This window comes from Triticum aestivum, chromosome 5D, assembly GCF_018294505.1.
Source record: "Triticum aestivum cultivar Chinese Spring chromosome 5D, IWGSC CS RefSeq v2.1, whole genome shotgun sequence".
NCBI classification, from domain to species: domain Eukaryota; kingdom Viridiplantae; phylum Streptophyta; class Magnoliopsida; order Poales; family Poaceae; genus Triticum; species Triticum aestivum.
The window spans coordinates 45599507-45627135 of NC_057808.1; the positions used below are offsets into that span (position 1 = coordinate 45599507).

At 44.4% G+C, this 27629-nt stretch overlaps 2 protein-coding genes across 12 annotated transcripts; both read right to left on the reverse strand.

The window, feature by feature from the left end:
* Nucleotides 1-6317: 6317 nt before the first annotated feature.
* Nucleotides 6318-9525, reverse strand: LOC123119347 (uncharacterized). 5 transcript variants are annotated; one of them, XM_044539129.1, is made up of 3 exons: nucleotides 9380-9525; nucleotides 8758-8827; nucleotides 6318-8277 (listed from the first exon to the last, which is right to left on the reverse strand). In XM_044539129.1, the coding sequence occupies exons 2-3, from the start codon at nucleotides 8804-8806 to the stop codon at nucleotides 6425-6427; spliced, it is 1902 nt and encodes a 633-aa protein (XP_044395064.1). In that variant the 5' UTR covers nucleotides 8807-8827; nucleotides 9380-9525; the 3' UTR covers nucleotides 6318-6424. The 5 variants fall into 5 exon arrangements, with proteins under 5 accessions (XP_044395064.1, XP_044395066.1, XP_044395063.1 ...); XM_044539131.1 differs by having other exon boundaries at nucleotides 6318-8271; nucleotides 8758-8865; XM_044539128.1 differs by having other exon boundaries at nucleotides 8758-8865.
* A 5310-nt stretch (nucleotides 9526-14835) lies between these two features.
* On the reverse strand, nucleotides 14836-24981 carry LOC123119348 (uncharacterized). 7 transcript variants are annotated; one of them, XM_044539135.1, is made up of 6 exons: nucleotides 24749-24969; nucleotides 20583-20671; nucleotides 18828-19779; nucleotides 16391-18465; nucleotides 16132-16278; nucleotides 14836-15589 (listed from the first exon to the last, which is right to left on the reverse strand). In XM_044539135.1, exons 4-6 carry the CDS (start codon nucleotides 16472-16474, stop codon nucleotides 14909-14911), a joined length of 912 nt encoding a protein of 303 aa, XP_044395070.1. In that variant the 5' UTR covers nucleotides 16475-18465; nucleotides 18828-19779; nucleotides 20583-20671; nucleotides 24749-24969; the 3' UTR covers nucleotides 14836-14908. The 7 variants fall into 7 exon arrangements, 5 of the variants coding, with proteins under 5 accessions (XP_044395070.1, XP_044395071.1, XP_044395069.1 ...); XM_044539136.1 differs by having other exon boundaries at nucleotides 18828-19999; XM_044539134.1 differs by having other exon boundaries at nucleotides 18828-20671.
* Nucleotides 24982-27629: the final 2648 nt, after the last annotated feature.

The following is a 27629-nucleotide window of genomic DNA, read 5'->3' on the forward strand; positions in this document are numbered from 1 at the left end:
GTTGCACTTTATGATCACTGGTGGCGAACTTTGATGCCCAGTGGATGTAATATGTGTAATAGACGTGATAGCCTAGCATAAGTTGCTTGCTTATTTATTTCCTTGTTGTCTTGTTTATTCGTTTGCTTGCAGCCAGTGCAGTTCTTTTTCCGCGGTTTGCTAGTGGCTGCAATAACCTATTTTTTAAAACTAGGCCACAATAACCATGGGCTAATATTTACTGTAGTGACACTGGGCCTCCTACGGGCCGTAGAAACAGTGGGCCTTCTAGGGCCGTAGAAACAGTAGGCCTTCTCCGGGCCGTAGAAACAATGGGCCTTCTACGGGCCGTAGAAACAATGGGCCTTCTACGGGTCGTATCATCAATGGGCCTTATACGGGCCGTATGATCGATTGGCCAAACATGGGCCAATAACAGGCCGCATTATGGCCGTAAACGGGCTAGAGTTGGAATCGTCCATTCATGGGCCGACCATAACGGGCCATCGTTAATAGGCCGTATTTGATGACGCTATGAAAACGGCCCAACGTATTAACGGACCACAAACGGGCCGACTGTAACCACGGGCTGAATTTGGCCCACAAGCAGAAAATGACAGTAACGGGCCGTAAGTAAACGAATGCTGGAAATGAGCCCAAGAATAAATGGGCTCTGAGAAGGCCGAAAGATAACATGGGCTGGAAACGGCCCAATGGAATAACGGGCCGTTAATGGGTATAAAGTGATACACTGTTCATTACGGGCCAGTTTCACCACGGGCCGTTAATGGGTGTAAAGTGATACACTGTTCATTACGGGCCAGTTTCACCACGGGCCGTTAATAGGCTAAGAGTTACATAGGGCCTCATATGGGCCGAAAGACGTCATGGGCCATACATGGGCCAAAAGTGAAAACGGGCTGGAATCATATTGGATGGCCCAGGTGACGCTACTGGGCCTAATTCGGATAGGGCGTAACGGGCCTTGGGTTAGCGGGCTGTAAATGGGCTATATGCGAACAGGCCGTTAACAGGCTTTCCATGGGCCGGCCCGCCACCTTTTGACCAAGTCAAACGGGCCGGCCTTTTCACAGGAATGGACCTCTGTTGGGTCGTGCCACGTGTCGACGTATCATAGGCGCCTTCTGTCCAATGAGTGGATGCCATCTGTCCCAACGATGAGCCGACACGTGTTTCCTCCAGCCAATGATGATTTTACACGTGGAAAATCCCCATTGGTCGGGGCTGTTAACGGGTTATCGGATCCAAAACCCGACCCGATAGCTTAACGACGTTCCGTTATGGTGGATGCCACGTGTCGGTCACCCTTGACGAAAGCACTTCTGTGACGCGCGATTTATCGTCATGGAAGTGGACACTTCCGTGATGATAATTTTGGTAATGTCATGGAACACTTCTACGACAGCACAGGTCTGTCATAAATTTGTCATGGATGTACATGCATGACAAAAAACGCGACCTACTGTGACAAACACGTATCATCACGAAAGTGTATTTTTTTGTAGTGTTAAAACTCCGTAATCACAAGTATTGCGTGAGTGTTACAATTGTGAAAGACTAAATGATAGTTGAGTATGTGGACTTGCTGAAAAGCTCTTACATAGACTCTTTCTGATGTTATGATAAATTGCAATTGCCTCAATGACTGAGATTATAGTTTGTTAGTTCTCAATGAAGTTTCTGATTCATACTTGACATTGTGAATAGATTATTACTTGAGCATAAGAAATCATATGACAATATCCATATATGTTGCTGTTATAAGAATGATCATGATGCCCTCATGTCCGTATTTTATTTTATCGACACCTCTATCTCTAAGCATGTGGACATATTTATCGTTATCGGCTTCCGCTTGAGGACAAGCGAGGTCTAAGCTTGGGGGAGTTGATACGTCCATTTTGCATCATGCTTTTATATTGATATTTATTGCATTATGAGCTGTTATTACACATTATGTCACAATACTTATGCCTATTCTCTCTTATTTTACAAGGTTTACATGAAGAGGGAGAATGCCGGCAGCTGGAATTCTGGGCTGGAAAAGGAGCAAATATTAGAGACCTATTCTGCACAACTCCAAAAGTCCTGGAACTCCACAAAAGTTACTTTTGGAAATAATAAAAAAAATTGAGCGAAGAAAATACCAGAGGGTCACCCTGTGCAAAACCGAACCGAAAACCAAAAACCGAACCAAAAAAACCAAACCGAACCAACAAATCGGTTTTTTCAGGTTTCAGTTTCAGTTTCCAAATCTGGAAACCATTTAACAATCGGTTTTTTCGGTTAAAACCGATGGTTTTCGGTTAAACCGAAATAAACCGAAACTAGCTTCGTTTCGTTCTGTGTTGAACAACCGACGACTTGAGCTCAATCTAATGATTTAATCTACGTACACAGTTCTCAAAAGAAAAAACTAACCTGCATACACAGATTGAATCATGTGATAAAAAAAGTATGCATTGTTCAAAAATTCGCGTTAACTTTGGTTATTTTGGTTATTACCGAAACCAAACCGAAATTAAATGGTTATTACCGAAACCGAACCGTATCTATGTATAAAACCGTATAAACCGAAGTATAAAAACCGTATAAACCAAACCGAATCAAACCGAAAAAACCGAATGCACACCCTGACCAGAGGGGGCCCACACCCTGGCCACGAGGGTGGGGGCGCGCCCTACCCTCCCTAGGCGCATGCCCCTGCCTCATGGGCCCCCTGGTGGCCCTCCGGTGCCCATCTTCTGCTATATGAAGTCTTTCGTCAAAGAAAAAATCATAAGCAAGCTTTCGGGATGAAACTCCACCGCCACGAGGCAGAACCTTGGCGGAACCAATCTAGGGCTCCGGCGGAGCTGTTCTGCCGGGGAAACTTCCCTCCGGGAGGGGGAAATCATCGCCATCGTCATCACCAACGATCCTCTCATCGGGAGGGGGTCAATCTCCATCAACATCTTCACCAGCACCATCTCCTCTCAAACCCTAGTTCATCTCTTGTATCCAATTCTTGTCTCTAAGTCTGAGATTGGTACCTGTAGGTTGCTAGTAGTGTTGATTACTCCTTGTAGTTGATGCTAGTTGGTTTATTTGGTGGAAAATTATATGTTCAGATCCTATATGCATATTAATACTCCTCTGATTATGAACATGAATATGCTTTGTAAGTAGTTACCTTTATTTCTGAGGACATGGAAGAAGTCTTGCTATAAGTAGTCATGTGAATTTGGTATTCGTTCGATATTTTGATGAGATGTATGTTGTCTCTCCTCTAGTATGTTGTCTCTCCTCAACCTACATCTCATCAAAATATCGAACGAATACCAAATTCACATGACTACTTATAGCAAGACTTCTTCCATGTCCTCAGGAATAAACGTAACTACTCACAAAGCATATTCATGTTCATAATCAGAGGAGTATTAATATGCATATAGGATCTGAACATATAATCTTCCACCAAATAAACCAACTAGCATCAACTACAAGGAGTAATCAACACTACTAGCAACCTACAGGTACCAATCTCAGACTTAGAGACAAGAATTGGATACAAGAGATGAACTAGGGTTTGAGAGGAGATGGTGCTGGTGAAGATGTTGATGGAGATTGACCCCCTCCCGATGAGAGGATCGTTGGTGATGACGATGGCGATGATTTCCCCCTCCCGGAGGGATGTTTCTAACAGCTCCGCCGAAGCCCTAGATTGGTTCCGCCAAGGTTCCGCCTCGTGGCGGCAGTGTTTCGTCCCGAAAACTTGCTTGTGATTTTTTTTTCCAAGGTAAAAGACTTCATATAGTAGAAGATGGGCACCAGAGGGCCACCAGGGGGGCCATGAGGCAGGGGCGCGCGCCCAGGGGGTAGGGCGCGCCCCCCACCCTCGTGGCCAGGGTGTGGGCCCCCTCTGGTATTTTCTTCGCTCAGTATTTTTTATTATTTCTAAAAGTAACTTTCGTGGAGTTTCAGGACTTTTGGAGTTGTGCAAAATAGGTCTCTAATATTTGCTCCTTTTCCAGCCCAGAATTCCAGCTGTCGGCATTCTCCCTCTTCATGTAAACCTTGTAAGATAAGAGAGAAAAGGCATAAGTATTGTGACATAACGTGTAATAATAGCTCATAATGCAATAAATATTGATATAAAAGCATGATGCAAAATGGACGTATCAGCCACATACATTTCAAACTCTTTTTCAACAAACCGGACGAAATTCGTGCAAATAAGGCCGGATTTCATATAAACATGACGGATTTCATATAAACACGGCGGATTTTCATTACATTTTAAACAAGAAAAACAACTTAGCCCTAAACCTATCCTACGGCGGCGGCGCCCGATGTCCAAGCCCGTGTCGTCCTCTATCCGCCATCTCCATGAGCACCGGCGATAAGACCGATGAAGTAAAAGTGCGGTCTCCGACGAGGAAAAGTAGAACATGGGACATAAGGCACCGCCGCCTCCAGAAGTGCATTGGGATTCATGGTGGAACAACTCGCTATGTAGAAGTCGTACCGCCAGAAGAAGCACTCTTTGCCCCTGGAGTCGGACCGATGCCAGTGAGGATAACCCTCGCCTCCCATCATCAGGTCGTGGAGGCAGGCTGGCAGTGCCCTAAGTTCAACATACCGACGGTCCCTGACTCCGCGCACATGAATCATCCATGCTTACCAATGATTAATGTTGTTGTTTGCACGTGAGATTTGTTACAACAGATAGAATAGACAGCAAAACATAATTGGCAGTGACATACTAGTAGACTTTGGTTACTTGAACAATAATGCATGAAGAAATGAAGAAACATGGATTAGTAAGTAGAGTAGAAACCAAAACCTCATGACCAATACGCTCTCCGATCATGGTACCAAGTTCAGACTTCACCCTTCTGATCCACCAGCTATCAAATACAGATGCTTCAGCGTATCCTAGAAAAAAAAATACAGATGCTTCATGTACAAGATGTGTTATCCTCCATTAATGTCAATATATAGGTGTTGTAAATATAAAGGAGGACTTTCAATTCTAACATAACTTGAAAGAATAAAAACAAATCAGTGATAAGAAAAAACTCTGAATCATCTTCAGTAGCATATAGTTGTGTTATTTACCAAGCCACAAAAAAGAATCTTAAGTCCATTTGATCCATTTTGTATTATTGACTTCACTACTAAATATTCTCAGAAATGAAGACAAAGAAGCAGTGGGGCCTGGAGACACGGCTACAGAGGTGGTTCTGCACATTAGCCCATAAATAGATAATCAAATTCTTATTTTTCACATATGTTCTCTTAATGCAGACATGTGTTGCTACTACCATCATTAAGGCATCATTATTATAATAACTAAGCTATCAATCTTTAGCAACTATTCTTTACAAGATATTTGTTGTTGTCTGTAGAAAAAAAGAAGCTATATTTATATTTGGAGTCTATTGCTACAATCTTCCTGTGCCGATTGCTACAGAACATTATTTGAAGTGTCTGAAGCTAGAAAAAAAAATTATGTACAACTTGTCAAGCATCCAGTGCAGCTAGCAAGAACATTATTCATCACAGTTTGTCAAACATCCAGTTCAACCATCGAGCTCAGGACAGTTTACAACTCAAAAACTACTGTAGATATTAAATATCTCCGATGCACTGGTGCTATCTCAGAACAACCGGGTGCCAATTAGGAATTTCAAGAAACCGACCCACACGCGGCACGCCATGCAGAACCGATATGGCACCATGGATTTGCCTGCACCTCCATGGTCGTCCAAAGGTTCATCGAGTATAGCATGCCTGCAACGGAAACGTCAATCGAACAAAGGACACCGCACACACACATCACCAGGCAGGGCGAGTCCTCTGGTATTATCATGGACAACGATCCCAGACCGAGCCTCAACACCATCAGTGAGGACCTCCGACATCGCCTTAACTGCCGCTCGTTGCGACAGTCATCGACGCTCTGCCGGCCGTTGCCCAGGAGCGTCTGCTCTAGCCGTACGGAGGGAAGGAGGCTGAGTCAGGTGGTCCCATCCTAGCCCTGAGGCAGACACTCGAGGGGAGGATTGGACAGCGATGCTCAGGGTGAGGGCTGTGGGAAACGAGCACGGAGACAGCAATCGACGGAGGTGCGCAGAGGCAACGTGGGTTTGGGAGGAAACTGAGCACGAAGGGCAGGCAGACGAAACACAGGTGGAGCGAAACAGGGAACACTATGTCTTCAACAGCTATGAGTATCACAAGAAATAGTAACTGTGCAGCAACTTCTTGGTCAAAGGTGGAGGTCTGGCTCAGCTCAGCGAGTATCTTACTGAGCTTCCTTTGTTGTATCTTAGTGTCAACGTCTCTTTCCCATCTGCTTCTCGGCGTGATTGAAAATGTAACGACATATGTATGGTGTGTATCACTGTTTGCTTAACCGGTAGCTTTTGGTGCGGCAGTCTTAACGCTTCTGGCGCTTCTGAGGGCATTTCTTGGCTTTGTGGCCTTCTTCATTGCATAAGGAGCATATAAACACACGTGTTGGACAGCTCCTGGCCCTGTGCCCTTCCTGACCACAGCTAGCACATCGAAGAACCCACTTCATATCTGATGAATGTTTAGCAGTACCAGGGTCCTGTTCTTCCAATACTTTGGACATGTTGGAGGATGTAGCAATAGTGCTGCTCTCTTCTAATTCTTTTGACGTGTTGCCAGATATAGCTCCGAACTTCTGCGGACACATACGGGCATAGTGACCTTCTTCACGGCATGTAGAGCACATCCTTTTCTCCCCTTCTGTTTTTGTTTTACATGTTCTAACCATTGGACTAGACTTGTTGGAGGTCAGTACTTTTGCTTTTGAGGGGCAACACTGATCGTACAATATCGGCTTCGTTTCTGATGATTGTTTGGCAGTACCAGGGTCCTGGCCTTCTAATTCTTTGGACAGGTTGGTGGCTGTAGCTATAGTGCTGCTCTCTTCAAATTCTTCGGACACGCTGGGGCTGTTCTGAGGACACTGAAAGGCAAAGTGACCTTCTTCACGGCACGTAAAGCAAATTGGACTAGACCCATCGGCTCTAAGTACTTTTCCTTCTGATTTTGCGGAACACTTGGCAGGTGCAGATGATGTGCTGCCTCGTTTTGATAGTGCAAGCCGCAGAGCACCTTGGAAATTCAAGGGGCACTGAGCAAGATAATGATCCTGACATTCACAAACAAAGCATTTAACTTCGCTCAGTCGGCACTCTCCATCCAGATGATATTCGTCACAGCTTGAGCAACCGAGACCATGTGTACTAGCAGTATGCCCTATCTCTCCACAGCGGGTGCAAGCGCGACTCTCCGACTTGTTCTGCTGGCAACACCACATGCTACAGTGGCCATTTTTGCTACAGAATGTGCAAATGACTTTGTGCTCCTGATCCTTGAAAGGGCAGTCACAACTGTAATGTCCTTCCTTGCCACAAACCAAACAAGTGATTATCCCATTCATTTTGTCCTGATACTCTGTTTTGCCGCCTTCCCATGGACTTTCACGTTGACTACTGCAAAAGTGGAAATCTTTTTGCCTCCCTAGTGAGGTAGTGAGCGAACCATAATTCCGTGGAGGCCACTCTTGCGAATAGTGGCCTTGGTACCCAGAGGAATGGCATGCGATGTGCTCTGTTTGGCCGCCTTCCGAAGGACTTTCATGTTGGTTACTGAAAAAGCGGAAATCATTTTGCCACCCTAGCAAGGTAGTGAGCAAACCATAATTCCACAGAAGCCACTCTTGCGAATATTGGCCTTGGTACCCAGAGGAATGGCATGCGATGTGCTCTGTTGTGCTGCCTTCCCATGGACTCTTATGTTGGTTACTGCTTTGCCTCCCTAGCGGGGTAGTGAGTGAACCATCATGCCGTGGAGGCAACTCTTCGACTACTTTTGACAGGTTGGCAGACATAGCTCTTAACTTTTGAGGACACTGACGGTCATAGTGACCTTCTTCACGGCATGTAAAGCATATCCTTCTCTTCCCTGAGTTTTTTGTTTTACATGCTCTGAATATTGGACTAGACTTGTCGGGGTCCAGTACTTCTCCTAGCGTGGTAGCGAGCGAACCATCATTCCATGGAGGCCACTCTCGCGAAGAGTGGCCTTGGTACCCAGAGGAATGGCATGCGATGTGCTTCGCTGTACCGCCTTCCCATGGACTTTCATGTTGGTTACTGCAAAAGCGGCGGCTGAGGTCTGCGGCTGTCTCCCACTTCCTTTTTGACTCGATTTCCTGAGTCTTGAGAGATAACCCATTGGTTTCCATTTGAACTGTTTCTGACCAGGGATAACAGATAAAGAGGGGAAAATATGAGACAAGGAAGAATCTAGTTTGAGGAGTAGGATAAAAATGATACTGTAGAAGTCACTGTGTAGATGCAACATAATATAGCCCAGAACAGCTAAACAATATCCACTGATGTACATGCATACAGGGGCTCAACTATACAGGTGCAAGCAATGCCTCAACTATATACGCAGTTCTGTTTGAGCACAGGTGTCGATATCCTCCTACCGCCGATCTGAAAATCTAACATGTGAAGAGAGGGGCTAAACATTCATGAATGGCTAACGATTCCTTAAAAGTTAATCATACAAGAGTCAGACAAATCTCACACCTCACATCATTGTTATAAGAGCATGCAGAAAGGTTCGAGGAGTCTGAAACCTATACAATGCATAACCCACGCATATGCCTTCAGGACAGAGAACAATTATTTTTAATACACGACATGCGCTCGGATATTGGAATTTTACCTTCGCTGTCACTGATGCATATCGGATCGCCTTCCCTCGACCCTTTCATGATGCGGTTGCTGCCAGTGCTCTAGGAAGAGCTATATTAATAATAGTTCTGAAAAACACCTGGTGTTTGAAAAAAGCAAAGTTTACATCACATAAAAGACCCGGTTAACTAATATGGTGTCAGAATCGAAAATTGTGTATACTGCTATATATACAAGCATCTTCGTAAGACCGAGGTAAAGCAAAAATCTGATTTTCATTATTTATTTATTCATGAATACCATACTATAATGTTTGCTGGGGAATCGTCAACCATTCATGCAACAAATACATTAGTTGCGAAATCTAATATGTGTGTGTTGGACATACTACTGTATATTGATATGATATGCATAAAAAGAAGAAGGAAAAAGTGGCTGATGAAACACATGGTATGGTTAGGATTGAAGGCCGGCCTAATCACGAGGCAGAAGAAAGATGGTTCAGTGGGGCTGCTCTGCTATGTAGGCTCGGAATTCACTCTCTGTTTCCGCCTAACGCACGCACCAAATCAGGTACCTATACCTAAGAAGATCTAAACGGAAGGGGAACTGGATCAACAGAAGACGAGTGAGTGAGATCGGCGGTGAGATACCTGATGGGGCGTCAGCAGCTGTGAGCAGGAGAAGGGAGACCCGGCGGCGGCGACGGCGGCGGCGGGGGCGGGGTCAACAACCGGAGTGCCGCCTTGCGTTTCGGTTCGGAACTTTTGTTGGGAAATAGAAGCAGCAACGAGTGGGGATGAGGAGATAATTACACGATAGTACCACGTTTGGAGCGGTGGTGACGAATTGGTACCACTTTTGGGAAAAATTTACGTGTCAGTATCATGTTTGGGTCTAACCATTGCAAATCGAGCTAATCTTCGTATGCTGGAACTGACCGCTCGGGCCCGCGCGTCAGCTGCCACGCTGGCGAATCGGCGCCCGCCCGCTCGATACGTGCGGTCCGGCTCGAACCGGACCGGCCCGTGCTCTGTCTCTCCCTCTCCTTTCTTCTCTTCCTCTGTTCGTCGACGAACCCTAGCTCCCTCGCACGTCTCTACGGCGATGGCGGCAGCGACCCCGGGCGGTGGTGGCAGCAGCGGCGATGGCGGCAACGGCGATGGTGGCGGCGCAAACATTCCCCTCTTCGGCAGCGGCGCGGCAGGAGGAATCGAGGGGAGATCTCCAATCGAGGGCGGCGACGGCTACTCGAGCTCTGAGTATTCCAGCGACGACGACGAGTTCATGGAGCCCGCACTGTCCATGGAGCAGCGGGTACGGCTGGCACAACAATGGATGGCGAACCCTAGCAATAGCCACGAGCTAACCCACGGGCTCGGCGGCGTCCTGTAAGTTTCTGTTTCTGTCTTTTTTTTCTTCTCATTTATTTGCTAATTAGGGTTATAGTGTACTGATTAGGCAAATTGCATGTGAATTGTAGTTTATATGAAGACATATGGAATGTTAGGATCCATTTTGACAATAATGATCTGTTAGAGGGGAAGTTAAGTTGTTCAGATGTGACATATCTGAATATGGTTGCATTGATGGAAACACAAGGCTTTAGTATTGATAATTCACTGCTGTTTTACATGGAGACCCCAGGAGAGCAGGGTTTGGAATTGGTTGATAGTAATGTTAAACTACAGTTGATCAAGAGGCAGAATGAGGAGAGTTTGGTGCTTAATTTACTATTTAGGGCTTGTCCACCAGCTGTTAGTTTAGCACAAAAGGGTTTTGTAGAGAAGCAAAAATTAGATGCAATTGTTTATTCTGAGCCTGTGGTTTATGATCTGGCTGATCCTTCTGTGTATGCTGTTGATCAGCAAGGTGTAGCTTATGAAGGTCAGAGTAGCTGCTCTATTGCAGCTGTAGGCCCTGCTGTTTTAACACAAGAGAACATGAGTGTTCTAAATCCAAAGTTAAAAGAAGTTGTGGAAGAAGAACAAGATGGCTATGATGGCAGTTATGCATCTTCATCTGAAGGGCAATATGACAGTGACACTAACCCTTATTATATTGGGGATTTAAGGCCTAACTATAATGAGGAAATGAATGATGCTGAAGACATGGAGATGGAACAGGGAACAGACAGATAGAGGAAGAAGTAGAAGAACAACATGAAGAAGAAACAAAGGATGAAGAATCAGAAGAAGAAACAGAGGAGGAAGAACAAGTGCATTATGAGGGTGACACAGCGGTAGAGGAATTATTTGATTTGGAGGATGATGACCCTATTGTTCCAGAAGAGGAAGAAAAAATATCTGTGCCAGCAAAGAAGAAGCAGAAGCTGCAAGTAAGGAGGGGACCAACAACAAGGTCACATTCCAGTGTTTTAGAAGAAGTGCAACCTGATTGGAAACCATCATCAGATGAAGAAGATAATAGTTTACTGAAGGACAGTGAAGATGATGGGTTTCAGCCACTAGCATTTGTGCTACCTAAAGGAAGGAAGAGCAGGGCAAAGAAGAGGCCACCTAGAGTATGGTACAATGAGGATTTGGAGCAACCACACCAACAACTACAACTGCAAATGTGTTTCATAGATCAACATCAATTCAGAGATGCTTTGTTGAGCTTGCACATCACTCAGTGCAGAGACTTCAAGTATCACAGGAACTCAGATAAGAGGATCATTGTGCATTGCAAGAATTCACAATGCAAGTTCTGCATTGTGGCAGCTGTTATAAAAGGGGAAAACACTTTTGCAATTAAGAAGATGAGATTACAACACACTTGCCCTAGTTCAACTGAAACAACCAGGGTAAGTGCCAAGTGGCTTGCAAAGCAATATGAGCCACTATTCAGATCTGATGTCACTACTAGCATACATACACTTATTGATGCATGCATGGAAAAGTATGGTGTGGATGTGCCCAAGGCTATGGCATATAGGGCAAAAAACCTAGCTGTTGAGGCTGTGTTGGGAGATCATAAGAAGCAATACCCAAGGCTGAGAGACTATGCTCAGACTGTCATGGATACAAACCCTGGGAGTAGAGTTGTAGTCAGCACTGTAACTCCAAGAGCCACTGAAAAAATCCCACATCCAGGACCCAGATTCCATGCCATATTTTACTGCATCAATGGAGCAAGGGAGGGATTTCTACAGGGGTGTAGACCATTCATTGGTTAGTTTATTTTAGCTTGTACACTACTTTGATGTTGTTAGTTTCAAGAGCTTGCACATATAAATGCATTTAACATGTTATGTTTACTTCCTGTTTTAGGTATTGATGGATGTTTTATCAAGCTAACCACTGGTGCACAAATCCTTGCTGCCACTGGTAGAGATGGCAATAACAACATATACCCACTGGCATTTGGCATTGTTGGACAAGAGGACAAAGCAAACTGGTGCTGGTTTCTACACCAACTGAAAATTTGTCTTGGAGGAGAAGTTGGACAGTATGGTCCATATACTATAATGTCTGACAGACAGAAGGTATGTCTATCCACCTTGCATTGCCTGCTAAATATGTGTTTACATGTGTATTAGACAGTAGCTTAGCTGTTTAAATTGTGTGCACCAGGGGCTACTGTTTGCAGTTGATAGAGTTTTTCCTAACAATAATCAAAGATTCTGCTTAAGACACATATATGCAAACTTCCAAAATGCTGGCTTTAGGGGGAAGACCTTAAGAAGTGCATGGATAATGCCAGTTATGCATATAATGAACACAAATTTAATATAGCAATGGATGATCTCAAAGCTGAGAGTGAGGAAGCTTGGCAGTGGCTTAGTGCAATACCCAAGAAAACCTGGGCTAGGCATGCATTTGACACAAATTGCAAGACTGACTTGGTTGTCAACAATTTGTCTGGGGTGTTTAACAAGTACATCCTAGATCATAGGAAAAAAAACCAATAAGAACTATGTGTGATGGCATAAAGGATAAGCAGATGGTTAGGTGGCACAGGAATAGAGAGAGTGGAAAGGAAGCTAGATGGGAGATCACACCACATTACAGTGAGAAGTTGGAGATTGAGAAGGAAAGGGCCAGGTATTGCAAACCCATTCAAGCAGGTGTTAACTTGTGGCAAGTAACTAGTGGGGAGCAAACGGATGCTGTCAATTTGGAACTTGAAACCTGTGGTTGCAGAAAGTGGGACCTCAGTGGAGTCCCATGTAACCATGCCATCTCAGCAATTAACAAGGCAAAAAGGTTTCCAGAGGACTATGTAAGCAAATTTTTCAAGAAACCATATTACTTGGCAGCATATGAACCAATGATATATCCTGTCCCTGGTGAGCATGACTGGACAAAGACCCCAGGTCCAGACATAGAACCTCCAGCATTTAAAGTCAAGAAAGGAAGAAAGAAAGAGAAGAGGATAAAGGGAAAATTTGAAGTTCCAAAGCCAAAGTCCACCTCAAGAATGGGGACAATAACTTGTAGCAATTGTGGATTACAAGGGCATAAATACACAAGCTGCCTTAAACAGTTGAAACCTGAGTTGGCCTTAAGAAAGAACAAACATGTGGTAAGCCCTTGGAACTAGTTCTTCACTTTGATGTTTCTGTAAATTACCTTTGTCCCTTGTACATTTCTTACTTGTAGTATTATTAAGTGTGTTTCCTTTGAATTGTTTTCCAAGCCTGCTGCAAGGAATTCACAAGGAAGAGGTGTTGCTCCTACAGCTCCTGCAGCAACACCTAGAGCTGCTTCAGCAACACCTAGAACTGCTTCAGCAACACCTAGAGCTTCTGCTAGTGCTGGCAGAGGTGGTGGAAGTGGTGCTAGCAGAGGTGCTGGAAGAAGGGCTGGTGGTGGAAGAGGATCTGGAAGAGCATCTTCTAGTGCTCAATCTACTGCTCGGAGAGGTGCTCATTCTTCAAGGCCTTTCTCTGCCCCAAGGCAGTATGGTGCCTCAACTTCTAGTGCTCCTCCTCCACCAAATGATGGCACACACACTGGATGGATGACCTGGTTCAATGCTAGTAGAGGTGGCAGAAGGTGATGCAAACTTCTGCTGATGCTACAATGTGCACCTACTACAATGTGGAATGTTATCTTTTGGTTTGATGTCACTCCAGTAACTACTGCTGATGCTTTATTTTGGTTTGATGCCACTACAGCAACTTGTGCTGATGATACACTGTGCTTTATTTTGCTTTGATGATACATCAGCAACTTGTATTCATGGTACAATGTGTATTATTTAGAGTTTGATGCCACTACAATGTGTTTTCTTTTGTGTTTGATGCCACTAAAGCAACTTGTGCTGATGCCAATGGATATCTTGATGGTTCTGTTGGGGATAACTTGATGGTTCATGGATTGATGCCACTTGGGTGGATAACTTGATGGTTTATGTTCATACTTTAATGGCATTGTTTTGCTATTTGGTCATATGGATGAACCAACCTAAACCTAAGCATTAGTATTTATGGTGGCTATGGTCATATGGATGAACCAACCTAAACCTAACCTTTAGGGTTTACAGTGTCTCGGGGTCGACGGAGCCACCCAAACCTAACCTTTAGGGTTTACGGTGCCTAGGGGTCGACGGAGCCACCTAAACCTAACCATTAGGGTTTACGGTGCCTAGGGGTCGACGGAGCCACCTAAACCTAACCTTTAGGGTTTACAGTGTCTCGGGGTCGACGGAGCCACCCAAACCTAACCTTTAGGGTTTACGGTGCCTGGGTCGACGGAGCCACCTAAACCTAACCTTTAGGGTTTACGGTGCCTCGGAGTCGACGAAGCCACCTAAACCTAACCATTAGGATTTACGGTGCTAACATAACCATCAAATAGTCTTCCAATGCTAACATAATCATCTAATATAAAACCTAGTGCATGAGAAATCATAATCTGAAGTCTAGCAAGCATAACACAGAATATCTAATCCATCTTCCAATGCATGATATAACATCATTTCAAGTCTAGCAAACATAACACACAATAGTTACTAGAGTTCAACATATTATAGGGTACACAACCATTGTTCACAATACATAGTGGAGTTTAGATGCATAGTTCATCCTTTTCTCACAAAAGGATGAAAAGCATATTTACTACATACATACACAGCCATAGTTCATCTTAGAGAAGTTCGCATTTAGTAGAGCCATACACTACACAACCATCATGCCCAAAAGGTCAGCATTGCCCACTAGCTCATATTCATTTTCTTCACTTCTCTAAGATGGCCTGGATCCCCTTGATCTTCTCCTTCAGCTTCTCCTCTGCCTTCATCAGCTCAGCAAACTGAAGCTCTAGCTGCACCATCTCTTCACCATGCTTTTCCTTTCCCTTAAGCAAATCTAAAACCTGAAACTTCAACTCTAGCTTATCTTGGGTGAGCTTCTCCTCAGACTTTGTGAGCTCTGCATTCTTCAACTCCAAGTTCATCTTAGCTTCACTAAGCAATTGCTTGTCTGTAATATGCTTCAACTTCAGGTTCTGGATGACTGTAGCTTGAGCTCTTGTCAGGTTCAGTAGCACTTCATAATTCTGCTTAAGCTTCTCAGACTCTGCATCTCTCTTTGCCATCTGTGCCTTCATATCAGCCACTAGTTCACTTCTGCATTCATGCTGATATGTAATGGCAGACTGCAGATGTCTGAAATCCACCACTCTCTCCTCCTGGAAGCTCATAAGCTCATGCACATCTTGGACTAGCTTGTCATAGTTGGCCTCCAACTTGTTCTTCTCTTCTGTCAGATGGTGGATAGTGAAAGAACTTTCAAGATTATCATTCACCCTAGCACTCCTGCTATCTTCAACCATTGCCCACAGCTTCAACAATGCATTTTGCATTGTTGGGGGCCACTGGTGATCAACCCATTCAACAAACCCACAATTCTGCCCTTCCTGCAAAAAGAGCAAAAAGATAAATAATAAACAAGTTAGTTCATACCACAGGTAAATAACTAGTGCACTAAGCTACATTAGTTCCTAACACTATTTTTCCTTTCTAAATTGGTAATAATAGCAGCACTAAGCTACACTGGTAATTGAGATGTACCTACCCACTAAATAACAACATGACAAATTACAACACCACTCAGCTACAGATTTGAACAGATTTGCACTCAATATTTAGTTCCAAACAGGAGTAAAGTGTAACAGCAACATAATTAACAGTGCACTGTCATTAAGTACATAAAAATGCCACAACAGCAACATAAAACCTGTAGAAGTCCTAAACTGAATATTTCACATGATACCAAGAACAATGCCACTGCTAAATAACAGTACCACTGTCATGAAATTACTGCCACTGCTGTTGCAAAAGTGAATATGCTCTAATAATCAGGCCTTGTAGTCATGTTCAATATGCCACTGTCAAACCAACAATAAAATGACACTATCAACCAAAATATAATATCCAACTATCACCCTACAATTCATACCGGCTCTGCACATGCTAAGAACCTTCTCCCTGTGTCTGTTCCTTCAAATGCGACAAGCCTCTCAGATGCCTTCCCGTGCTTCTCACATGGAGACATCGTTTCCAGCTCAAGCCCCTGGTAATCTGGATCTTCAACGCTGAAAGGGACCTGCCGAACCTCATACAAACAAAATGCCCAAATCAAAACCCAGCAAAATCAACCAAATCAAAAAGCCCCAAATCTGAAACCCTAACCCTAAACCTAGCTCAAGGGAAATCACCTGGTTAAGCCCGTCCGTGGATGAGGTCGAGTGCATGTACGGCAGGCTGGACGTCTCCTCACTGCTTTCGTCTTCGAAAACCATGGCGGGCGGCGACGAGGGCGGCGAGAGAGGAGCGAGGAGGAAGGCACGAGCGAGGAGGGAGAGACAGAGCACGGGCCGGTCCGGTTCGAGCCGGACCGCACGTATCGAGCGAGCGGGGGGGTGCCGATTCGCCAGCGTGGCAGCTGACGCGCGGGCCCGGGCGGTCAGTTCCAGCGTCAATATGTAGAAATACGAAGATTAGCTCGATTTGCAACGGTTAGACCCAAACGTGGTACTGACACGTAAAAATTTCCAAAAATGGTACCAATTCGCCACCACCGCCCCAAATGTGGTACTATCGTGTAATTATCTCGGGGATGAGGGATCGAGGAGCAGTAAGGTAAACTGTTTTTTTTTTTTGAGAAATACTAGTAAGGTAAACTGGGTTGGTTCGGATTATGAGCCTGAATATAGATATAGAGTAGACTGGGTCACTGGGCTTTTTTTTAGCGGGGAAGAGTAAATTGGGCTTCAATACGGATATTCAATTCGGTGCCCAGGCTCATCTGCACCGGGCGAAGAGTAAATAAACTCAAAAAAAATACTAAACAAATTTATAAAATTCTGAAATTTCTTAGATGGAAGATGTTTCAATACGTGATGTCCATGCCAAATTTCAATTTGTTTGGGCATCTGAGGAGCTCACGCAAAAAAGAAAAATTCAGTCGAAGCAGTACATGAACAGTACACTTTCTTACAGCTCCAAAATTTATCGTTTTTGCTGAGAGCTACTGAAATGTCCAGACTCCATGAAATTTGGCATGGACTTCACGCACGTGAGCATCTAGCATCACAAAAGAATAAAAAATAAAAGCTTTTTTACTATTTTAAATGAATTTACTGTAAAGACAATTATAATGCAAAGACAATTGGACGTAGAACGACTACAAAAAAATTAAAATAAAATCATACTGGTCTTCTACTTTCTTTAATTGTATGCAGCCTGTCGGAGTAAAAATAGCATTTGAATTTGTACCAACGGTAAATAAAAGGGTCACCTTTAAACACTTTGTCGTACCAGGCTTTAAAAATCACACTAGTCACTCACCTCTTGAAGCAAGATCTATAAAATCGCTGAATAAATATTGGCTGAAACATCATCCCACATAGCACAAGCTTGCAATCAAAGATATTTGATGGGCTAAGATTCGACATGAGAACCGTCTTCCTTCCCCTTCTCTTTGTTTGCTCTCACGACAGGCGAAAGGGAGGCGACTCGTGTGCCATCGCTCTCTGTCAGCCACTCCGGCAGCGGGATGATGGGGGAACCTTCTCATCTTATTCATGGTGTGTGGATAGGTTAGGGCTAGGTTTTTTGTGGTCTGTTGTTTTGGTTTCGACGGTTATGGCGGCGGCGCTGAATAAAGGTGCTCCGGATCTCTTCCCTGCTGCTTGGGTGCGGAAGTCGTCGGTGGATCTGGAAACAGGTTTTCCAATCGAGGCAGGCATGGCGGCGACTGCTGCCTTGTGGTTCGTTTTCTACTCTAGCTTCGCTGCCGCGGTGAGGCGTGCTCCGGCGTCCCTGTGGAGCCTTGGAGCTTTTACAGGAGCATTGCGCCGGCGGTGCTGCGACTGCAGATATTCGTCGATGGTCAGGTCCACGCCAGATTTTCCTCTCTCTCTCTCTCGATCGCCGGCAAGAGAGGTGATGTTTCCAAACCGGTGGTGCCCTGATACAATGCTTCTTCGGCGTGTTGGTTCGTGTGGACTGAAGCTGTCAACTTCCCGCTCGCGAAGATTGTCTTTTGCTTTGGACTCCTTTGGTGAATCTGCCGGCATTCCTTCATACGAACTCAATTTTTGACGTTCTTGGGCTTATTAGATTTGTATGAACGATGCCGATGCACCGGTAGTGTTGGATATTCAAATTGAGCACTTTGCAAAATGTCATACTTGACACTCCAAAATGTGCAAGCCTGGTACCTGAAGGTCCTCCTTTTTTTTAATCTCAATCTTGACCATTTCATCGTGCTTCGTCCATGATTTCTCACCTATAGACACAATAAACAAAGAAAACTATAAAACCACAAATTATGTAATGCTCACAATGAAAAGTGTATAAACGGAGAAGCATGCATAATGGACATGTAATTGGCTCAGTAGGACATGATATACGGAGACAATATGCAACAAATGAGCTCCCAAAATGCGTACAAAATAGAGCCATCAACATGGAAATATAATAATGACTATATTATTGCCTCTAGGTCATATTTCCAACAATAATACCATCGTAATATTGCAGAGGTAGCGCCTTAAAATCATACTGGAATTCATGATCATTTGAGCGCAGTCCATTTACAGCGAGGAATAACTTGAGTGAAAGTAGATGCCCACCACCAGCTATACGGACCTTTTGCATCTTAGGTAGTGGCTCTTGTCCTACTAGTTGTGTTGCCAAGCGAGCACTGACCAAGGAATGAGAACTGCCAGAGTCCACTGTATGCTCAGCTATCTGACAATCTACGCGAATGGCACCATTTGTTGTTTGCGCCTCTGCTGACAAAACCTAAGTTCAATATTGCTGCCCTCACAATCAGCATTGTCAACTGAATAGAATTCAAGTATTTCTTGGACAATATGCAACTGAACAGTAGTATTGCACTTCGCCACAGATGAAGCAAATCCCTTTGCTCTTCGGTAAGCCTTCAATGTTGCCAGCTTGTCATCTCCAACAGGGCTGCTCTTGAAATTGTCATTTCTCTTTGGCTATCCAGGAATTCGAGTGCTGGCTTGCTTGCTCTGACAGTAAGACTTAGAAGTAACACTGGACCGACGATTGGGCGAATAAAAGTCAGCATCAAACTCCCCCATCTCTTCGTGCACAACAGCAATAGGATATGCAGCATCTGAATCGGCGGGCCTTTGAACAACAACAATCGTACGAACATTGTATCCTAAACAAATCTAGTCATATAATGAGGCATATCAGGATCAGGCTCATAGGCTGTCAACTGGTCCATAAGTTCAGAAAATTGTCCGATATAATCTTCGACAGAAAATTGTTCAAAGATATAGCCAAGGCACGCCAAGGATCCTCATAGCAGTCCCCATCGATCTGCCGACGCCTAACCTGCATGTACTACGTGCTTCCTCCATCTCGAAATTAGTGTCGCTAATTTAGTACTGTCAGTCTATCACCTTATTTTGGGACGGATGGAGTACAAAGCAGACAAAAATTTGGATCTGGCAAAAGCCTCGCAAAGTAGTAAGGAAATTGGAGAGGAGCCATTGAATCATCCATGGTGGGCATCCCAACGGCCAGGTCCAGTCATACCTCAAACCCAATGACGCCATGCCTTGAACTGGATGATAAAAACAACAAGGACAAAACATCATTAGAGATAACTGCACTTGGCACAAGTATACAGCAACATGGAACCAATCGCGATAGTTCATCATTGCTGCAATGCATGTAAGATGCGTATAAATATTTATGGCATGGTTTGCTGTTGCTGTTCCTAAAGGGGTCCTGTAGATTCCTTGCATATTTTTTTCCTGGGAAGGTTTGCGTTGGATTGCATCCTGTCAAGAGAACACGGATGAGAATGTACTAGTATGAAACCAAGTTGTTCCAAATGAACATTGCAAATGGAGGTGCAAAACCAAGTTGTTCCAAATGAACATTGTAAATAGAGGTGCGACTGACCAGCGAACCGGAGAACTAGACTCGAAATGTCCTTGCAATGCTGCAAACTAGGCAGAGAACAGCAGTTGAAAGTAACATGGACCAGTTGGTGAGCTACTGAACAACAGGTGCATGCACAACTATAATTTCTTCATATCGAACTGCAGTGCGGTCTCGTTATGTTCTTCAGAAAAGGATGGTGCTCTGGTTGAGCCTTTGTGAAGCTGTGGTTTACCATTCAGCAATGCATCTTTTTTTTTTGGTAGCGTAGCTGCACTGAGTTAGCATATCTATTGTTTTTTCTTGAAAAATAATGTCAGTTTGTTCACTTGGTAGACGATTAGTGGTTCAGGGGTGAATTTGCCCTGTGCCTAAATTGAGTTACAAGGTAACAGTATTGAGCAAGAAAGAGTAACTTTTTCTCTTCAGCAGCTAATTGTATTACGAATGAACGCTATGCATTGAGAAGGTAGGCCATACCAAGCAAAGCAGTCAATCGCCCAGGCAATGTGTTCAAATGTTGGTTCAGCTTGTTCAAACACGCTCCATCCTCCGGAAACATTCTATACCTAAATTACATTACAAGGTAACAGCCACAATTTACAAGCTGTCAAAATCTGGCGGTTTATAATCAAAAGCTGCTAACTAACAGGCTGTACTCTACTTCTACATTTCTCAGACCAATATTCAAACTTCTTTGACTAAAACAGGCAATGAAACTATGGATAACTCATATATACAAGCACAATGTAGGATTTCCATGTTTTCAGTTAGATTGGAGTTGTATGATTATATCATTATGTAGTCACTTCAGATCAAGGGCCGTAAAGTGCAGCTCGACAAATTAACCGCAATATAACAAGGGATCAACATTATATATGTTCCAGCAATCGAGCATCCATGTACTGAGCAACAATGAGTAACTTTTTCTCTTAGCCAAGTCATTATTCAAAATGCATGGTTATGTAAAGGTTAAATGGAGAGCTTCTTTCGGATCTTTCAGAAGACAAGAGCAGTATGTATTTTAATACCAATAACACTTATGCCGAGTATTCATTTGAAAGAATGTAATTCCAGTAAATGAAGGTCATTAGTTAATGCAGAACTAGTAAACATTTAGTCTGCCAGCACTGGTATTAAGACTTCATCTGCCTAAGTTTGTTATGTGTGCTCCTGCCAAAAAACGTAACTAGGTCCTCTATCAGAAGAGCCCCAGGGTTACAACTATTTCGAAATCATCAACACGTCTTTAAAAAAAAAACAGGTAAATCTTGGCATTCCCAAGTATCAATGCAACTCCTTCTGCAGACATATCTTGTACTACGAAGTAAGAAGGCAACTTGCCATCATTCGGACTTCACACATGATGAACTCATCATTTAAATGGTTCCAAAACTTCTCCAGTACCAACTCATGGTGTTTACAGAACTTTCCAGTACTAACTAAGATGTCCTATGCATTCTTCAGATATTACAGAATATTGCCGCAACTTACCCAGATGTATTCCTTACACTTCTTCATCAAGTTCATTTAGTATGGATAAGCATTTATTAAACCAAGGAACATGCCAGTAACTTGCACAGTCCGGCAGTTGTGAACGCAGTCTTGGGAATGTCTCTTCATCAGATCTTCAATTGGCACCACCAACTTCATAGAAAAGGACATTCTAAAACACATATCATAAATAGACCGATCCTTGAAAACTTTCAACAGCTAGAATATCACAAGAAAAAGCTCTTCACCAGCTGCTTCTCGGCGTGAGTAACTCTGCAACAACTTCTTGGTCAAAGGTGGAGGTCTGGCTCAGCTCAGTGAGTAACTTTGCGAGCTTCCTTGGTTGTATCTCAGTGTCAAAATCTCTTCACCAGCTGCTTCTCGGCGTGATTGAATATGTAACGACATGTATAGTGTGTGGCACTGTTTGCTTTACCGACAGCTCTCGGTGTGGCAGTCTTAACGCTTCTGAGGGCAATTCTTGGCTATGTGGCCTTCTTCATTGCATTTGAAGCATGTAAACACTCGTGTTGGACAGCTCTTGGCCATGTGCCCTTCCTGACCACAACTAACACAGTGGACATTCGATTTAGGCTTCATTTCTGATGATTGGTTCTGAGGGCAATTCTGGGATGTGTGGCCTTCTTCATTGCATTTATAGCATGTAAACACCCATGTTGGACAGCTCTTGACCCTGTGCCCTTCCTCACCACACCTTACACAGTGGACATTCGATTTAGGCTTCATTTCTGATGATTGGTTCTGAGGGCACTTCCTGGATATGTGGCCTTCTTCATTGCATTTGTAGCATATAAACACCCGTGTTGGACAGCTCTTGGCCCTGTGCCCATCCTCACCACACCTTACACAGTGGACATTCGATTTAGGCTTCATTTCTGATGATTGGTTCTGAGGGCAATTCCTGGATGTGTGGCCTTCTTCATTGCATTTGTAGCATGTAAACACCCGTGTTGGACAGCTCTTGGCCGAGTGCCCTTCCTGACCACACCTTACACAATGGACAACCGATGCCAGCTTCATTTCTGATGACTGTTTAGCAATACCAGGGTCCTGTTCTTCTAATACTTTGGACATGTTGGAGGATGTAACTATAGTGCTGCTCTCTTCTACTTCTTTTGACGTGTTGCCAGATATAGCTCCGAACTTCTGCGGACACATATGGGCATTGTGACCTTCTTCACGGCTTGTAAAGCAAATTGTACTAGAGTTGTTGGCGGTCAGTACTTTTCCTTCTGATTTTGCGGAACACTTGGCAGGTGTAGATGATGGGTTGCGTTGTCTTGATAGTGCAAGCCGCAGAGCAGCTTGGAAGTTCTCTCTCTGACCCTGAAATGCCTCAGTCAATACTGAATTCAAGGGGCACTGAGCAAGATAATGATCCTGACATTCACAGATAAAGCATTTAACTTCGCCCAATCGGCACTCTCCATCGTCATGATGCTCGTCGCAGCTTGAGCAACTGAGACCATGTGTACTGGTACTATGCCCTATCTCTCCACAGCGGGTGCAAGCGCGATTCTCCGACTTGTTCTGCTGGCAACACCACATGCTACAGTGGCCATTTTTGCCACAGACTGTGCAAATGATTCTGTGCTCTTGATCCTTGAAACGGCACTTACTACTGTAATGTCCTTCCTTGCCACAGACCAAACAAGTGATTACCCCGTTCTTTTTGTCCTGAAGGTACCTACTTTCTACATCTTGTTCGTATGGGTTGAATGTCAGAAAGAATTGACCTCCTGAAACATGGAAATCATTCCTCTCTGGTGAGGGGGTGAGTGAACCACCATTCCGTGTAGGCCACTCTTGTGAAGAGCGGCCTTGGTACCAAGAGGGATGGCATGCGATGTGCTCTGTTGTGCCGCCTTCCCATGGACTTGTATGTTGGTTACTGCAAAAGCGGAAATCATTTTGCCTCCCTAGCGAGGGGGTGAGTGAACCACCATTCCGTGTAGGCCACTCTTGTGAAGAGTGGCCTTGGTACCAAGAGGAATGCCATGCGATGTGCTCTGTTGTGCCGCCTTCCCATGGACTTTTATGTTGGTTACTGCAAAAGCAGAAATCTTTTTGCCTCCCTGGCGAGGTAGTGAGCGAACCATAATTCCATGGAGGACACTCTTGCGAAGACTGGCCTTGGTACTCAGAGGAATGGCATGTGATGTGCTTCGCTGTACCGCCTTCCCATGGACTTTCATGTTGGCTAGTGCAAAAGCGGCGGCTGAGGTCTGCGTTAGTCTCCCACTTTCTTTTTGACCCGATTTCCTGACTCTTGATAGATAACCCATTGGTTTCCATTTGAATTGTCTCTGACCAGGGATAACAGATAAGCGGGGAAAACATGAGACAAGGAAAAATCTAGTTTGAGTAGTAGGATAAAAATGATATTGTAGAAGTCACTGTGTATATGCAACAGAATATAGCCCAAACAGCTAAACAGCATCCACTGATGTACATGCATACAAGGCCTCAACTATACAGGTGCAAACAATGCCTCAACTATATAGTAGTTCTGTTTGAGCACAGGTGTCGACACCCTCCTACTGTCGATGTGAAAATCTAACATATGAAGAGAGGGGCTAATCATCAGGTTGCGTGTGTTGGATATTACTGCTAAGAGAGAGATTGTAAGAAGATAACTTTGTGATGTACAAAGCTCCCTCCTTCCAAAAGAAAGAAAAGATAAACAGGGCAATGCTTGAGCTGCAGCCAATTGCTTAATGAGCAGTGTGATATATACTCCCTCCGTTCCTAAATATAAGACCTTTTAGAGATTCCAAATATGGACTACATACGGAGCAAAATGAGTTAATCTACACTCTAAAATATGTATACATACATCCGTTTGTAGTCCGTATTGATATCTCGCTTATATTTAGAAATGGAGGGAATATTTGATAAGATATGGATAAGAAGAAGAAAAAAAGTGGCTGATGAAACACATGGTAGGAGTGAAGGCCGGCCTAATCACGAGGCAGAAGAAAGAGGGTTCAGTGGCACTGCTCTGCTATGAACTCTTGGAACTCACTCTCTGTTTCCACCCAACGCGCGCACCAAATCAGCTGCCTATTCTGAGGATCTAAACGGAAGGGGATTGGATCAACGGAAGATGAGCGAGATCCACGGTGAGATACCTGAGGGGCGTGAGCAGCGGTGAGCAGGACAAGGGAGACCCGGCGGCGGCGGCGACGATGGTTGTGCAGCAGCAAGCTCGGGCGGCGGGGTCAACAACCGGAGTGCCGTCTTGCGTTTCGATTCTGAAACTTTGTTGGGGACGGGAAAATAGAAGCAGCAACGAGTAGGGATGAGGGATTGAGGAAAGGATAAACAAGAACACTGTTGGAGCATCTCCGGCCGGACTTTGCAAATCCGGCCAAACGTCCTCTGTCACGCTTCAAATTAGCTAGTCTGCATTTGAATCTTTCATATTTTAACCCTTAAATCCATACAAAACGTGAAAAAAAATTCTATGTACTACCCTAGCTAATCTTCATCGTCGGAGATGTCCACAACGATGGTATCGAGCGTCGGCTGGACGGGCGGGTAGGAGGGCTCTGCTCATCCTCCTCCTGCTCGACCTCATCCATGTAGAAGAGCATCTCGGCCTGCTGCGCCTCCATCTCCTGCCAGCGATGACGTGTGGCCTCTGCAGCCGACTCCGAGCGGAGGGAATCGAGGATGGCCTGCTGCTTCGCCTACAGATCTGCGTCGCTAGCATCCCCCACACCCTCCTCCCTCGGCTCATCCTCCTCCTCAACCTCCTCCTCCTCGCCCTCCTCCTCCACCACCACCACCTCTTCCTCCTCCTCCAACTCGTCCTCCGGATGCACTGCATCCGGAGATAGCCCCGCGGAGATCCGAGCTTGCGCGTTGTCGGGATCTGCTCAAGGAGCTCGAGCCGGCGCTCCGGCGTTAGAAATGGCTCGCTCCTCACCCAGCGGCGTGGGGGCATGGCTACTAGGCGGACAAGGGGGGTGGAAAGTGGCGGCGGCGATGGACAGACGGCGAAAAATATGGATGGTAGGGTTTTAGCGCTGCCGGTCGACTTAAATAGTCGGGCTAGACACCACGCGGCCCGCCAGAGCGACGACATCGGTTCGACGGAGGAGACGAGCTCCGGACCGCCGGGTTTCCGGGCGTTTCCGCATGGGACTCCGTCGTCAGTCCGATGCGGCAGGCGCGCCAGGCGCCCCCATATCTACCTCATATTGGGCTAGATATGAGGGGTGCCAGAGCTAGTGTAAGAGGTTCAGATTCGACCTCTCGATGATAAAGTATATTTGATTCGTCTCGAATGTATCTATAATTATTTATTGTTTCATGCCATTATAATATCACTTTTGAGTACTTTTTATAGCAATTTTTTCTAGACCAACCTATTAATTCAGTGCTCAGAGCGAGTTCTTGTTTTCTACATGTTTTTGACTTTTCTGAAAATCCATATCTACGGAGGTCAAAATATCCCGGGGATTTAATATGATTTTTCCAAGTTACGAAGATTTCAGAAAATGTCGGGAGAGGCCAAGGGGTCATCCCAGGCCCCCACGCGGCCAAGCTAGGCGACCAGGGGCCCACCCACGTGGAGAGGCCGTGTGGGGTCAATGGGCCCCTCAGTCTGAACATTTCCTGGCGTTTTGAGGGTCCACATTGGAGATGCCCTTCGCAAGGTTTCCCTCGAAAAATTGAACATTGAAAAAAAGAGAGGCCAAAGATATTTACACATGAATTTGGTTTTTGTTGTTGTTCTGGAGCTCAACTCTTCAAGTATTCATCATGAAACTTTAAACACATGTACTCCCTCCGTTCCTAAATATAAGTCTTTGTAGAGATTTCACTATGGACTACATACGGAGCAAAATGAGTGAATCCACAATCTAAAATGCATCTACATACATCCGTATGTGGTTCATAGTAAAATCTCTTCAAAGACTTATATTTAGGAACGGAGGGAGTAGAATACATCCTTATGTACTTCTGTATACTTTCAGATATTTTGTAAACTTTAAAAAAAATATGATTTGCAATTTTTTCAAAAAAAAAAACAGAAAGGGGCTCCAAAACACCCCACTCTCAAAGATGAGCCCTCAAGAGCGCACAGTTTCAGCCCTTATACAGACAAGCCATGAAACCTGGTGAGCAAAATACGAACGCCGGATAATTCGAATTACACACGGCGAGTTTCCACTTTCCATCCTCTGTGCTGTCTACTGATGCCCTGTTACACACACATAGATAATAATCATAAGTAGAACTCCGAAATATTCAAGCAAATGAAGCTAGCTCCTTCTTTCTGAAGATAACAGAAGTGACACGATAACTATATCGTTCATCTTCAATGATAACTTTAAAAAAGGAGATGCCCTTCGCAAGGTTTCCCTCGAAAAATTGAACATTGAAAAAAAGGAGAGGCCAAAGATATTTACACATGAATTTGGTTTTTGTTGTTGTTGTGGAGCTCAACTCTTCAAGTATTCATCATGAAACTTTAAACACATGTAGAATACATCCTTGTGTACTTCTGTATACTTTCAGATATTTTGTAAACTTTAAAAATATGATTTGCAATTTAAAAAAAAATTACAGAAAGGGGCTCCAAAACACCTCACTCCCAAAGATGAGCCCTCAAGAGCGCACAGTTTCAGCCCTTATACAGACAAGCCATGAAACCTAGTGAGCAAAATACGAACGCCGGATAATTCGAATTACACATGGCAAGTTTCCACTTTCCATCCTCTGTCCTGTCTACTGATGCCCTGTTACAGACACATAGATAATAATCATAAGTAGAACTCCGAAATATTCAAGCAAATGAAGCTAGCCCCTTCTTTCTGAAGATAATAGAAGTGACACGATAACTATACGTTCATCTTCAATGATAACTTGAAAGTAAGCCTTAGTAAGCAAAGCAGTGAATCGCCCAGGCGATGGACTAGTGCTCAAATGTTGGTTCTATACCTAATTTTGCTACTGTACAAGGTAATCTGCTAAGTGCTAATCTGGCGCTTTATAAGCAAA

What these genes read in the sequence shown, in the direction of transcription:
- LOC123119348 (XM_044539135.1), bottom strand. Translation starts at nt 16,474, where the DNA reads ATGGTTTTCGAAGACGAAAGCAGTGAGGAGACGTCCAGCCTGCCGTAC. An exon ending in CCACGGACGGGCTTAACCAG is followed by an intron (nt 16,279 to 16,390) that starts GTGATTTCCCTT and finishes GAGGTTCGGCAG; the next exon opens with GTCCCTTTCAGCGTTGAAGA. An exon ending in TCTTAGCATGTGCAGAGCCG is followed by an intron (nt 15,590 to 16,131) that starts GTATGAATTGTA and finishes CTCTTTTTGCAG; the next exon opens with GAAGGGCAGAATTGTGGGTT.
- LOC123119347 (XM_044539129.1), bottom strand. Translation starts at nt 8,806, where the DNA reads ATGAAAGGGTCGAGGGAAGGCGATCCGATATGCATCAGTGACAGCGAA. An exon ending in ATGCATCAGTGACAGCGAAG is followed by an intron (nt 8,278 to 8,757) that starts GTAAAATTCCAA and finishes ATCCCTGGTCAG; the next exon opens with AAACAGTTCAAATGGAAACC.